The 14987-nt window shown below is 40.7% G+C and overlaps 1 protein-coding gene across 7 annotated transcripts in view; it reads left to right on the forward strand.

Annotated features, from left to right (window-relative positions):
- Positions 11109-14987, forward strand: part of ERCC6L2 (ERCC excision repair 6 like 2) — a 135606-nt gene continuing 131727 nt past the window's right edge. The window contains exon 1 of one of the 7 annotated variants that reach the window (XR_002433112.1): positions 11109-12717. Coding sequence is in view for 5 of the 7 variants with exons in the window: in XM_021379459.1 (XP_021235134.1) it covers positions 12699-12717 (19 nt within the window). In the remaining 2 variants the exon portion in view is untranslated. The remainder of the gene's footprint in view (positions 12718-14987) is intronic. The other 6 variants (XR_002433111.1, XM_021379459.1, XM_021379464.1 and 3 more) reach the window with 6 other exon arrangements.

The following is a 14987-nucleotide window of genomic DNA, read 5'->3' on the forward strand; positions in this document are numbered from 1 at the left end:
AACAGTAAAATTTGATGTTAAATTTGAGTTTAGTAAGGTGAACCTGGTGTTTTGAAGTGGGAAACTGTGAACCAAAGGATTTTTTAATCCTTTGTTGCTCTAAATATTCTTTATTTTCTGATGCAATTCTTCCACACATCTTCCCCACACTTGGTTGCCTAGCTGTAAATGCTTTGCTGTCCTCAGTATCTGCAGCAATATGTTATTAATTATCAGAGATGCTGTGACAGGAGATGTTAATATTAAGTGAAGTATTTGAAAACATACGTATAATTAACAAATCCTTGCAGCTTATGTTCTATTCAGTTTTCAGTTACAGGTTTATCCTATCATCTATTTTGCATTAATATATTTTAAAGTTGGCAATACAGCAGCTGCTTAATAGCATAGTTGTTTCTACAACATACTGAAGTAAATTTAGACTACAGTGTCTGACAACAATTTGAAAATTCCTCAAGGCATTTTCCACCAGTGGCTAGATTTGCTTCTGGAGAGCAATTTAAAGGCACAAGGTCTGTTTGCCTTCTTATTGTAACGTGGACAGCACATTAGCATCAGTCCCAATCCCTGATAAAACTAATCTAGATGTACCCTGCAGGGCATTCCCTGTAGTGCATAAGACAAAAGCAGTTCATTTCTGAAGTATAATAGTTTCTCAGCATTTCTAGAATAGAACCAGTGTGCTGAATATTATATATGAAACAAAGTATACACCAGGAGATTTTGGCTGACCTCTCCAGATCACAGCTTTTAAAGCACTTCTGATTGCAATGGAGAAACTGTCAAGAAAGAACCTGGTGGACAATATCAAGGGAAAAATGAACAAGCTTTGTTAGGTCTCCTGTTTTTGGATGCTTGGTTTTGTATTTTTGGCTGCTTTTTATGATGGTCAGAAAAGTCCACAGAACATCTACTCCAAATAATGACAAACCTTACAGAAGAGGCCAAAAAATGACCTTTTGATCTGTTAAAGACTTTCATCAGAAAAAAAAATACCATACATGTAACATATGCCTATCATATCTTACAGACTGTAGATTTGTACCTCTGAATGTTCATTACAGAAAACATATACAGATTTATAGAGTGGGCAACCAGCATGCCAGTTGTCTAGCAATGAAAGATAAAAAACTTTCTATACGCACATTTTGTTGCACAATTAGTTGATATAATTACATTAGAAGCATTAGACTTCTATGAAGCAAGTATCCTAAACAAAACTTGTTTTTCTGAATAATTTCATTGCTGCTTAAATTGGTAACTAACCTCTGAGTATTAAAGAATATATATCCTTAAAAGATACAAATAAATCTCATCATTCAGTTAAATGCTTACATTGAAACTATACCCAAAAAATCAGCTTTATATAAGCATGGTGACCGTGGTTTTCTGCATACCAGTACTGCATTCAGCAATACTTAGCAATTCAGCACTATGTATTCTTGAAAAGCAGATTGCCATCAAAACCACTAAGCATTTCAGGGGTCTGGTAATACAGACTGATTTCTTCTTATTTCAGATGTAGAAGACATTTGTTTAACTGACAAATTGGATTTAATTTCCCAGTCAACTATATCTTTCAGTGACCGATCATCATCCAGTCCTGAAATAAATGTTACCTGATTAAAGTAGTAAAGGTTAAAACATTTAAAACACATGCTGTAGATCTCAGAAATCAAGTCAAGATGTGTAAGGGCAAGAATTATTAGAGGATTTATGAAATCTGCCCTGAACAAATTAATTCATCAGTTTAGCCAAAGGCTTGTCAATTAATTCAAGAGCTTTACAAAAAATGGAACATCTGTTGTATATTTAAAGGTTCTGTTTATATGTGAATGTAATGGATTATTCTTTCTGAGACAGGACACACAGTTTACATGAAAATATTTGGGAGTTAATTTGGAATTGCTCTCATGTCCTCAAAAGGATTGGGGTAATCCATGGAGGTTTTGAACAATTACTAGTCCTCAAGCCTTTGGAGTGGCAGAGGAGAATGAGACCTTGAGTGAAGTTGAAAGACGCATATATAAATCTGGATAATGACATTGTCAAAACAGCCTTCTACCTCACCTGAGTTAATAGCAGCCTTCCTTCTCTCCCCTCTCCTCGTTTTTTTAAGGAATTATGAGTCTTTCTAGAAACAAAGCAGAAGTTTTTGTTTTGTTACCTATATGCATTAACTATATTATGTATTTTCTATGCTGCCCAAAAACAATCCCTCTTCACTCAATGCAGTCCAGGCAAGACAAACCCATGCCCCTAAGGTGTTCTAAGAAAACATCACACCGCTGCAAATGCTATTCATACCACCCAGAAGATACAGAATATTGAGACAACATTATGACTGGGACCTTCTCTCCTCTGCTCTGCCTCCTGTAGTGGCTGCAACCACTCCTTTTCATGGCTCCCTCAGGTGTAGTAGTTGTGTGACAAATATCACTGAAGACATGACAACTGCACATCTCTTGGACATAGAATTATTCCCTCCCATCTACACACGTGGAGCTTCGTACAAGTGATTAGTTCATCTCTTGTTTAAAATAAAAAGTGGCATGCAGTACAAGCAGTGACTGTGATTAGAATGCTTTGGGAAGTATTCTTCCACAAACCAGTAAATGCTACTTTTCTTTGTACCCGGTCTGTTCCTCAAATATGCTAGTAAAACCAGAAATTTTATTTAACAGCAAACATTACACACAGAAAAAGAGAAATCTGTTCTATTTAAATATAAGAAAAATATATTAAGGTTGTGATCCAATCCATAAGTAAGTCTGAATATTTGTCTTTTTTTTTAGGGTTCAATTCTTATTTATTTATTTTGTGTAATAAGGAAGCCTATTACATCCTCTAGAGATAAATCCAAAAAAAAAGTATGTTTTTAACAGTAACAGTAATTTTTTAAGTAATGTGTTTATTTATTTATTGGTTTATAGATAACATATTCTGTCTACTGGATGAAGTGATTCACAGAAAATCATAGAACAGTACACTTCCAAGTAATTGAGAATTTACTTACAACTGGGTACATGTTTGCTTTGGACAGTAAGACATACTTATTACGACATATGAATTAAGTTCTATATTTTGTGGTTTTACAAAACTTTCATTGTCAGTACTTTCATTTGGACAGCATTAATTACAAAATAGGAAAGGGTTCCAGTTTATCTGGGGGCCCATGCCACATAAGTCACCGTGAAAGTAATGCCTCCTATTTATTTCCCTGTAAACTACAACAAAGAGCACAATAACACTATTTGAAAGAGCAAATTCTCAGCTACAAAACAATATTTTTGCGTGTCAACATAATAAAATAGGAGGCATTACTTTCAGAGAAACCTTCCTACATTTATATGTAAGTGCAGAAACTCACAATGTCTTTCTTTGAGGAAACCTAACAGAAATGTGACACCTGACAACAGCTGTGATATTAACCCAAGAAAAGGTATGCATGGCAACTCATCTTTTCACATAAATTACATAATATTTCCAATTATTTATTTAAATTAACTAGCATATTAATTCATTTGATGCTTTAGAATTCATATCACAGCATGTGATATTAGAGTTTCATCTTCAACTTTATACATAATCAATGACTCAAAAAATACAACCAGTGGTTTTAATAGTATTGCAGTCTGCTGCTGGTGTCACAAAAGATTTCATACTCTTTATGTAACAGTGATTATTAGAAAAGGGCTCAGAATTTGCTGAAATCAAAGGCACACTTTGCAGTGCATTTTCCACTGTATTGTGAAATGTCTCTGTGTTCACGGTACTGGTTTAATAGATTTATTATATTGAGAGCTGATTCAGCAGAAACAGTCTCAGACATACTTGTCCCAGACATTTGTGGTTTCTAGCAGCAGTGGCAGTCAGATCCTCATAGTAAGAGAGGTTAATTGACTTTACTATTAGGGAAGAATACCCCATTAACAAAAATATCCCTGCCCTCCACATGGACACATAGCATTCTTACATCTTTTAGGGGACATGACTGGTGAATTGTTTGGCAAGCCTACAGTTCAGCTTGTCCAGCTTCAGTTTGCATCTTTTAACATGTTTGTATACAGCTGTAATGTTCCTCTAAAAAGTGCCACTTCATCAAGCCACACCATGTTGATAGATGTTTCATATGAATAATGCAGAGAAGAAACACAGGAAATAACTTGTCTAAAGTACTGCATTCTACTCACAGTACTCGAACAGGATTTTTTGTTTGAACAGGAGTCATGTCTTCTAATGGAGCTTCAGAATTGTTTTCCAGCATGTTTCTTTTCTTTTCTTTTTTTTTTGTATGTGTCTCTGCACTTCTCCTTAAAAATGTAATCAGGATATGGTTCACACAGTTAAGGTAAGTTCCTTAAAATAAGTCAGATAGAAAAGAGGTTTTATCTTTATGCTGATAGCTATGTGCAGTTTTTCCTCATTTTTGATCATCATAGGAGCCCAAAAATTCACAGATGGTATCATATTTGAAAGGTAACCGTACAGTTTTATTTGATTAGCAATACCTTGGGTAGGTTTGACCTGATGATTAAGTTAGATGCCTGTTTAAATGGGTTGTACATCCCAGTTTAGCGACTTTAGTTACAAAAGCTGCATGTCCACTCTCTTACACCATATTGTATTTGCATCTAATCTGCTTAGGAGATTTAAATAATGACTTTCCTATCATTTGAGTAGAATTTACCATATTATCTCCACACCCACATTACCTCCTCAAGAAAAAGGGAAGGTAAAGGCAAAGAAAGAGAAAAAGAGAAGGAAAGGAGTGAAATCAAGATTCAGGAAGCAAAATTTTTTATTTTTTCCTGAAGGAAAAAAAGGATTACGGGAACCAAACTCACCATAAACCTTTTCTATGACTACTGCTCCTAATGGAGAGCTCTGTTCCATTTCTGAAATAGTTTTTATTTGTACAGTGAAATGGGTAACACATAATAAATGATCCTCTGAAGAACAATTATATTGATTTGGTTTAAACAGGCTCAGAGTAAACCTGAAACTGTTCGGCAAACCTTTTGAATGCTCACGTATTTTTCTGAAACATTCAGAACTGCTCTACACACGTATCTGTCTGCTGCATATTCAACAGAGCTGACAAGTCTCATTATCCAGCTCCCAGTCCAGGCAATCATGAACTCCGATTTATATACAATATTTGTTTAAGGACAAAACTTTCCTCAAGTTACCCTTTAACCAGACACTTGAAGGAAATGAATCAATACATTGTAACACTTGTGGAATCAGTCAGGGGTTTATTCAAGCTGAATAACACATCACCTGGCAGACAAACTTCAAGACAATTTTGCAGCATGTTATAAGAATTATACTGCCCTAGCTTCTAAGTGCGAGGAAGATTTAGGTCTGTCCTGTTTTTGAAAAAGAAGTTAGTAATACAAGGTATATCTGATTTACTGGGTTAAACTCTCAAGATGTTATCTTGAGATATTTTTTATGTGTTTTGCACACATGTAAGTGTTGTGTAGCATTTTCAGACCAGCTTAGTTAGCATTTTCAGGCTTCTATTTTATGAGAGAAGGTAAGAAAGAGAAGAATGATTTGAAGATCTTGTGAGTTATTAACAGGAAGATGAGACTAGAAATAGGCACACAGTTATGTAAGTAGTAATGCCATGTCTTTTATCACTGGGCTACAGGAGAAACTGGACTTAGGCTAAACAATCTGCCCAGTATCTAAAGCACTTCATTTTTAAGCAATGGAAAGAAAAAGCAGTTAGGCCATGGGTGTCCAACCCTTTGGCTTGCCAGGGCTGTACTGAGTGAACAGGAATTTTCTTGAGCCACATATATATACATTGCTACAAAAGTAATGTCTCCTTTTATTTCCATGAAAACTACAACAAAGAGCAGAATAACACTATTTAATAGAGCAAATTCTCAGCTACAGAACTTTATTTTTAAACAGAGTCATCACCATCAGCTATGCATTTTTGCTAGTGATGAACAAGAGCCTACACGCTGTGCTTGTCAAAATCTGCACTAGTGGAGGTGACCCACTGTTGTCACTGCTGAAATACACCACCCACTGCCTCACTGCACTGACATCCATTGTTTGGACTCCATAAACATTCAGCAAACATCAAAGAATGTCATTGTGTGCCATTTTTTCCACATGGAGGAATTCAATGACACACCTTTGCATTATATGCACTTCCATGTCAGATGCGATTATGTCAGACTGCCCCTCTGCCATTTGTCACACAGCAACAAAACGTAAGGGAATATTGGTGGGAAGGTTCAACTTCTACTGCCATCCCACCAGCATCTGCTTCCGATGTTTTTGTGGGATATTTGGCCTTGTTTTTGTGAAACTAATGTATCAGTTTGGTTCAGGGGAAGTGGTTGCAAGGTGTTCATCAGAGATTTTTCATGAACTTTTTCTGTACTTCATCCTTGACAGCAGCTGTTCACAAATGTATGTACTGCAGAAAAGTGATTTCATGAATAAGGTGTGACTGTGAAGCAAGGGATACTTTTCTCTGTTAAGACAGGTCTTGTAAAGGTCTAGTAAAGAGGCATGATCTGATTTTTCCTTGAGTTGGATATCTGATTGCAACTCTATACACTCAATTTGAAAACTTGTAGGTAATAAGTCAACTGCAAATGAAGTCACAAATATACTAAAAAACTGATGATTTTTTTCACAATCCTGAGAACTATTATCAAATTCCTTTATCAAATTGGAAAGCACAGTTGCATATCTCCAGGAGAAAAAGAGAATCTACCTCCTGTGGAAGAAGGGACAGGCAACTCCGGGAGACTACAAAGAGTTGTTAGAGACTACAAAGAGGTTGTTAGGATGTGCAGGGAGCAAATTAGAAAGGTGAAGGCCCAGCTCGAACTCAACTTGGCTGCTGGGGTAAAAGGGAACAAGAAACTCTTTTACAAACATATTAAGAGTAAGAGGAGGACCAAGAAAAATCTCCATTCTTTACTGGACACGGCTGGGAATGCAGCCACTGAGGACAATGAAAAGGCTGAGGTTCTCAATGCCTTCTTTATGTCTGTCTTTAAAAGTCAGACCAGTTATCCTCAGAGTACTCTACTCTCTGACCTGGAAGTCTCAGATGGGGAGCGGAATAAACCCCCCCCCGATTCAGGAAGAAACAGTCAGAGACCTACTACTCCACCTGGACTGCCACAAGTCCATGGGGCCAGACAAGATCCATCTGAGAGTGCTGAGGGAGCTGGCGGAGGAGATAGCCAAGCCACTTTCCATCATCTATCAGCACTCCTGGTCAACTGGAGAGGTCCCAGAAGACTGGAGACTTGCCAGTGTTACTCCCATCTACAAGAAGGGTTGTAAGGAGGATCCGGGGAACTACAGGCCTGCCAGCCTGACCTCAGTACCAGGGAATGTTATGGAGCAGATTGTCTTGAGGGAGATCATGTGGCATTTGCAGGACAACCGGGGGATCAGGCCCAGCCAGCATGGGTTTGTGAAGCGCAGGCCCTGCTTGACCAACCTGATCTCCTTCTATGATCGAGTGACCCGTCTGGTGGATGAGGGAAAGGCTGTTGATGTGGTCTACCTAGACTTCAGCAAAGCCTTCGACTGTCTCCCACAGTACTCTCCCGGAGAAGTCGGCAACCTGTGGCTTGGACAGGTACACTCTTTGCTGGGTAAGGAGCTGGCTGGAGGGCTGGGCCCAGAGAGTGGTGGTGAATGGAGTTTTAAATCCAGCTGGTGACCAGTCACGAGTGGTGTTCCCCAGGGGTCGGTGCTGGGGCCTGTCCTCTTCAATATCCTTATTGATGACCTGGATGAGGGCATTGAGGGCACCCTCAGTAAGTTTGCAGATGACACCAACCTGGCAGGAAGCGTCAATCTGCCTGGGGGTAGCAAGGCCCTACAGAGAGATCTGGACAGGCTGGATCTCTGGGCTGAAGCTAGTGGGATGAGGTTCAACAAGACCAAGTGCCGGGTCCTGCACTTTGGCCACAACAACCCCAGGCAACACTACAGGCTTGGGGCAGAGTGGCTGGAAGACTGTATAGAGGAAAGGGACCTGGAGGCATTGGTCAATGCTCGGCTGAGCATGAGCCAGCAGTGTGCCAATGGCATCCTGGCTTGTATCAGAAATAGTGTTGCCAGTAGGAGCAGGGAAGTAACTGTCCCTCTGTACTCAGCCCTGGTGAGGCCCCACCTCGAGTACTGTGTCCAGTTTTGGGCCCCTCACTGCAAGAAAGACATTGAGGCCCTGGAGCGTGTTCAGAGGAGGGCGACGAAGCTGGTGAGGGGTCTAGAGCACAGGCCTACTGAGGAGCGGCTGAGGGAGCTGGGATTGTTCAGTCTGGAGAAGAGGAGGCTCAGAGGTGTCCTTATCGCTCTCTATAACTACCTGAAGGGAGGTTGTAGTGAGCTGGGGCTCAGCCTCTTCTCTCTTGTAACTAGTGACAGGACGAGGGGGAATGGCCTCAAGTTGTGCCAGAGAGAGATTTAGGCTGGACATTAGGAAAGACTACTTTTCTGAAAGAGTGGTCAGGCGCTGGAATGGGCTGCCCAGGGAGGTGATGGAGTCACTGTCCCTGGAGGTGTTCAAGAAACGTTTAGATGTTGTGCTGAGAGACGTGGTTTAGTGGGGTTACTGGTGGTAGGTGGATAGTTGGACTGGATGATCTTGTAGGTCTTTTCCAACCTAGCTAATTCTATGATTCTATGATTTTTTTTTTTTGCAGTTCACAGGACTGTGTTTAGTCAATGTATCAAAATGCATACAATTATTTGCCATAACTTGAGTTGGCACTGCACTGCACCCTCCCCATGCCCTGGTTTCAGCCCAGACAGTGCCAACAACACACTGATGTTTGGCTGCTGGTGAGCGATGCGTGTGCTCCTGGAGCCAGGCCAGGCTGGGCCACTCAGCGAGGCAGAGCCACCACCGTGATGGTGCAGGGCATGAAGCGGCTGCAGGATGGGCTTTGCCAGGCTGCATGCAGCCCACAGGCCACAGGTTGGACATGCCTAGTCTAGTCTGTCAACCACTCCTCTCACCCTGTCCCACCAACTGAATCATTAATAAAAACATTTTGGTACTGATGCCAGTATTGACCCAACATACGCTGCTAGTAATGGGACTACAGCTGAATGTGCTGCTGATAATAATCCCTCAAGCCATGAAATTCAGCCAGTTTTCAGTCCATCTCACTGTTCATTTATCTAGTCCATATTTCACCAGTTTGTCTATAAAGGATATTATGGTAGAAAGTGCTGAAAGTCTTGCTGACATCAAAATAAAAAGCATATGATGCTGTTCTCCCCTGGTCCACCAGGCCAGTTGTTTCAGAAGGCTAACAGGTTGGTCAAACATGGTCTGATCTCCTAAAGTATAGGAATATAATCCTACTGTTTGCCTTTTTCCCTTCCCTCCTGATCTCAGACTCCACCATTTCATGACTACTATAGTCAATCCTATCCGCAAGCTTCATATTTTCAACCAGATCTTTGCAACTATCATCTCCATCTGTTGCTTCTTTGATCACCTGTGTCAAGAAGTTGTCATCAACATGCCCCAGAAACCTCCTGGATTGCTTACACTCAACTGTATCACTCTTCTAAATATTACTGGAGAGGATGAAGGCCCCAAAAAGACAACGGCCTGCCAGCAAAAGAGTTCCCCAAGCTATCCAAAAGGGACCTCACCTACCTGTTTCTGATCTGGAGGACTGTAGCAGACATCCATTCCAATGTTGCCCTCTTTAGTTTGCTCTCTAATTCTTACCTATAAAGTCTCAGCTGGCTTGGGATTTGTCCCCAGGCAGAGCTCTCTCAAGTATTATCTGCCAGTTCCACTCCTCATTGCCCTGGCCAGTATGTCCTAAACTGCCCAAATCTGTCCTAACCAGCAGTTCAGTCATGAGCCATACTGCCACATTTCTATGATCCCAACCAGATTGTGAGCCATGCAGCCACACACAAGGACTCTAATTTGTCTTCTTGATACCCTATGGCATATGTATGAGTGGACAGACACTTCTGAGTACTCTGGTAGGCTGATTTCTACTAAGATGTGAAAGCTTCTCGAATACTACTTATGGAAAATGTTTTAAACAGTGTGGCAAATATCTGGGACAGAGAAAAGGCCTTCCAAAATGTCTGTTCAGGGCATATCACATTATCAAGTTCCCCTTAGTAGCATTTCTAATGCTGCCATGCTTAATTTACATCACCACATTGAACAATCTCTTTCACACAGTTAGATGTGAACGTTTCAGGGACACACCATATCTTTTAAATGTGCTTATCCCCATTATCCTATTCATTTTGGCTGTTATCTAACATTTCTCTTATGAAATCTAAAGTTAATATGAGCAAAGTTCAAATTTTCACAAGGAGTTTAGATATATTAAACTTTTCAGTAACAGCAACAGCTTTTCAAAATAAAATCTTTCCACAAATCTTTTCCTGCAGAAACACAGTGTGAGGTATTTCTTTTATATCTCAGCAAATAGCTTCTAACTTGAGCTAGAAAGATTTCTTGAAAGGACTTCTAATAACTTTAAAAGATAAATTACAGAAGTAAGTAATTCAGTGACTTCTGAAAACAGTTTCATTACGGGCCTGGTCTTTTAAGAATGTCAAGGTGAAAGAAGTTTTGATCTCACTGGGACAACTTCCATTTTCTAGCCTGTTTTTTTTCCCCTGAAGCTGTGTAAAGACACAGAATCTACTTGTAATTTGTGAGAAGAATTTTATCTACTGGTATAAAAGGCAACCAGCTGTTCCTGATAAGGATGTGTTCCTGCCTCTGTTGCCCCTGCTTGAGAGAAAGCCTTAAGAGAATACACCTGACCATAAAGGAGACTAATCCTAGTAACATCATTTGGATTTTCAGTTCTGTTTCCAGCTAAGCCACTGATATCTTACCATGGACTTGAATGCAGAATGGAACCACTGGAGCATAGGTAGAATATCAGCCACTGATACTAGAAAAATTGAAGTGTTTAAGCAAGAGTTTAATGTGTTTCTTATTTCCTTCTATTGTGAAGTTGTAATATCGTGTTTATGACAGTAAAATAACAGCTGCACTCCATAGGAAAGAATCCTCATTAAGCAGAATTATCTCTGTAATAATCAAACGCTACACAACATTCATTAAACAAACACCTTGTGGTATGAACAAACCTTTATCTTCAAACATGATCCAGTTTAAAAGTTTGCCTTAGAATCACAGCTTATCTGTTCTTGCAGAATTTTCTAAGATGCTTTGAGGGCTGAGGTCCATTAAGTTTCTGAGTTCAAAATTCTGATTATTTTGCCAAATTTTCAAAGCCTCATGCTGTTTCCAGATTTGTTTTTATGATGGTATGGCTACTGTCACATTCCTTTAGAATCAATGTAGCTAAACACATGACTACATGTATATTTGAAAAACAATTTAGTTTAATGGTACTGTAATTTTGAACAACCTCCCCTGACATATGTGGTGCTCCACATCTACATAGTTTATTGTTGCAGCTACTCAGTCAGTACTTTCATGCCTGCTATTCTTCTGTTAGTCTAATACCACTGGCTCATAAACCACCATACATATTTCATTAACTTGTTACAACAAAATTTTGGCTAACAGCAAAGATGACATACAGAAGGACCTTCATCTTGCTTTGGGTTAAGTCTTCATTACTCCCAGAGCAGGCAGGTGGCTGCTACCAGCAGAAAAGCACACAGACTCACATCTGGTGGAATTCATTGCTGTGCTTTGCTCCTGAACGTGTTTTATTCAGAGCAGCAAGTGCCATTCCACCCACTAGTTCCCCTACTGGCTTGCTGACACAATGTCTTTCCTTTTTTTTTCCCCTCATGGATGCTGCTACGAACAACAGCAGCATTAGGAGGAAATTCAGTCAAAATATATTTAGTTAGGTATCAAGATGTCTAATGATTCCAGTTGGGGTGGCAACATTCCATTCAGGGGCTCTTCAGGTGCAAGGCCATACTGTTCACCTGACATAAATCTGCACAGTAGTAGTGCCACAGGCACTACAGTCCAACTCTGCACACTTCCTACAAAAGTGCCTTTAAGTCAACCTGGGTACCACCATCCAGTTGCATACTGTGCAGACAGAAGCTGATCCCAAACAGCCCTTTCCCAGACATTGGCCTCACCACAACATTCCCATGGCCCACAACCCCCTGGCAGTCCTAAGGCTCAGTGCCCACGAAGGGCCTCGGGGCGCTGTACACAGCTCAGTGACAAACCGTAACGGCGGAGAACGTCAACCCGAAGGCCCCGACCGTCACGCACTCCTCAGCTAAGCCCCACGGCTAGCAACTCCCGGCCGAGACTTCCCACAGCTCTCGCGAGAAGTGGTGCAAACCTCGCGACACGGAGAGCCGCCGTCCCGCCAACCCCTCTCTTCTCGCGGGATCACACCCGCCCCGCTGCTATTGTTCCGGCTCGTCCGGTTGTATGAGCTGTAGTGTGCTGCGGGGCCCTGTTAGCGGGCGGAGGTGAATCTGCCCGGCCGATACCGGAGGCCGAGTGAAGGCGGAGCGCTGTAACACGTCCTCCGCAGCTCGGCGGCTGCTCGGTGTCCTGGAGGCTTCCCGAGTCCTTACCCGGCAGTGCCTCGCCCCGGGGGCAGGGGGTGGTGCCCGTCTCTCAGCTGCCCTTCGGGAGCGTGAGCGTTCCGCGAATCCCGGCCTTCGCCGCACCTGCACTCACGTCGGTTGAGATGGGTGATGCGTGGCCAGGTAAGCGGGTTGACGTGGCCTCCCAGGTTGTGAAAGAGCGGGTCTGGGTGTTACTAGGCTCCTTGCCGCCCGTTCACAGAGTGTGGGCCGCGGGGCAGAGGCGTCCCGCGTGAGGCAGCTGCCCCTCTAGTTTGCTGACAGTCCCTCGCCTCACCCAGCAACAGGGCGACACTGTGAGGAGTACCCTGGTGTGTGCGGCTTAGCAACGTTCCCTTGCAACAAATGCTCCTACTTTGTATTTTTTCCTTGGGAAAATTGGAAGTGTGTGTTTAAAGTGGACATAAAACGTGGATACTGAAGCATCTTTTAGAAGACATGGTGATTAGTCTCATATGTTTAGCAATTTTGCAGTTAGGCTTCAAATTTAGAAAAGATAAATGCTTTTCCTTTATGGTGTCACGAGTTGGCTTTTACAGTGATTTATTGGAGTGTAAAAAACCTTACACTCTTCATTAAGTTGTCAAACCTCAATAGTTACAAAGTATTTGTGGTAACTTGCTTATTTTGTATAGGGGTAGTGAAATAAGCTCATCTGTGACAGCAGGCTATTATCACCATGGTCCGGAATTGTCAATATGTGTCATGGTGCAATTCCTCATATATAGTAACAGGCTAGATATAAGCAGGCATCTCAAATGCCATCTGTTTCCATTGATGGCCGTGCTAGGAAGCTGCTATAGATAAATGTCCTGATTTGTAGAGGTTTTATCCTACATAAATGATTGTTCAAAAAAAGAAAATGGTGTAGCAGTTTTTACTTTCGTTTATACAGCATTGTTTTCCAGAATCTTGTAATGCTGTCGTCCTTAATGCTGCTGTTTTGCCATTCTTTCCTTTTTTTCTCATTTTGTTCTTTCTTTGTTTGAAATTCGTTATTACTGAGTTTACTATCTAGTACTCTTCATTTTGCTCTGCACCTAGAATCCCAATTCTGACAAGTCACAAGCAGCTCATAAAACTCAGTAAATGCTAAGAAACAAAGGCACTGTCATCTTAAATTATTATATTATATTATATTATTATAGAATTAACCTGAAAGTTTAAATGCTGTGTGTCACTTCAGATATTACTGTGAAAGAGAGTCATAATGCAAATGCTCTCTATTTTAAATTTTGTTTTTAATATGTAGCAGAGATCTGTGTACTGCTGGTTTTGTTTTTCAGTCTTGCTTCTTAATTTTGAGAAATTGCCCAAAGATTTAGATGGTACTGCGGAAGATCATGTTTTTTGTGCATGAATTTGGTCGTATTTTTGAGACAGTACATATGCAAATACTTTAAGGGGAGAATAGTTACCTATATTCTAGTAAATATACTGTCTATTCTTCACTCTTTGCCTCACAGTGTTATCTTCAGCTACAGATATTTTGGAGAAGATATGTAGTGTCTTATTTGCAGGGCATGGGGTGTGGGAGGGAACTTAGTCTGAGCAAGGATGATGCAGGGATGGTATAAGTGCTCTGCAGAGACAGTAATCTAATGGAGTGACTCCAGTTTGTGAAGCTATTAGTGTAAGAACTAGTGGGCCATTGGTTTAGGGTGCAGGTTTGTAGGAGACAATATCTTGTCACACATTAGAGAGCAGATGTGAAAATCATAGCTGGAGGACACCAAGTACAGGAAATCTGTGTGTGTTCAAGGGAGAACAAAGTTGCTTGGAAGAAAGGTTCACTGTTGGTAAATAATACCAATTATTTAACCATACCTGGCCCAGGAAATCTCCATAGTCATACTTCAGGTGATTCAAAGACACACTTTTTCAATTCAGATTTGAAATACTTTGCACGTAGTCAATATTTATTGGGTCTGCTTTGTCTTTCCTTTTTTTTCTTTTCCCCCACTCTGAAAGCCTTGCTTTTTCTAATATTTTGTTGGGTACTTCCTTGTCAATACAGTATGGATTCTTTTCACTTTTATACACTGCTGCTCTTCTATTTTTCTTTCTCTGTTAGCAGCATATTCATGAAATGTAAAAATGATATAGCTGGAAATGAAGCAGATCAATCTTCTCTGTTAATATGTGATATGTGGTATTAATGGTGTAAGACCTTACAGAGACCATACACAGAGAAAGAGATTTTAGTAGTTCCAGACTTTAGAGCTGCATAAGGAATTCAGACAGTTACCGTCTTTGGAGAACAACATAGGCAAATGCTATGCTTGTATATGTCCCTAGACTACACTTCTGTTGCTTCTGAAATAAGGTTTTTTCTTTTCTTTTTCTTTTTTTTCCTAATGCTAGACTTTACAAGGAGAAATGTAGTGTTTCAT

Source organism: Numida meleagris, chromosome Z (genome assembly GCF_002078875.1).
Source record: "Numida meleagris isolate 19003 breed g44 Domestic line chromosome Z, NumMel1.0, whole genome shotgun sequence".
Classification (NCBI taxonomy): domain Eukaryota; kingdom Metazoa; phylum Chordata; class Aves; order Galliformes; family Numididae; genus Numida; species Numida meleagris.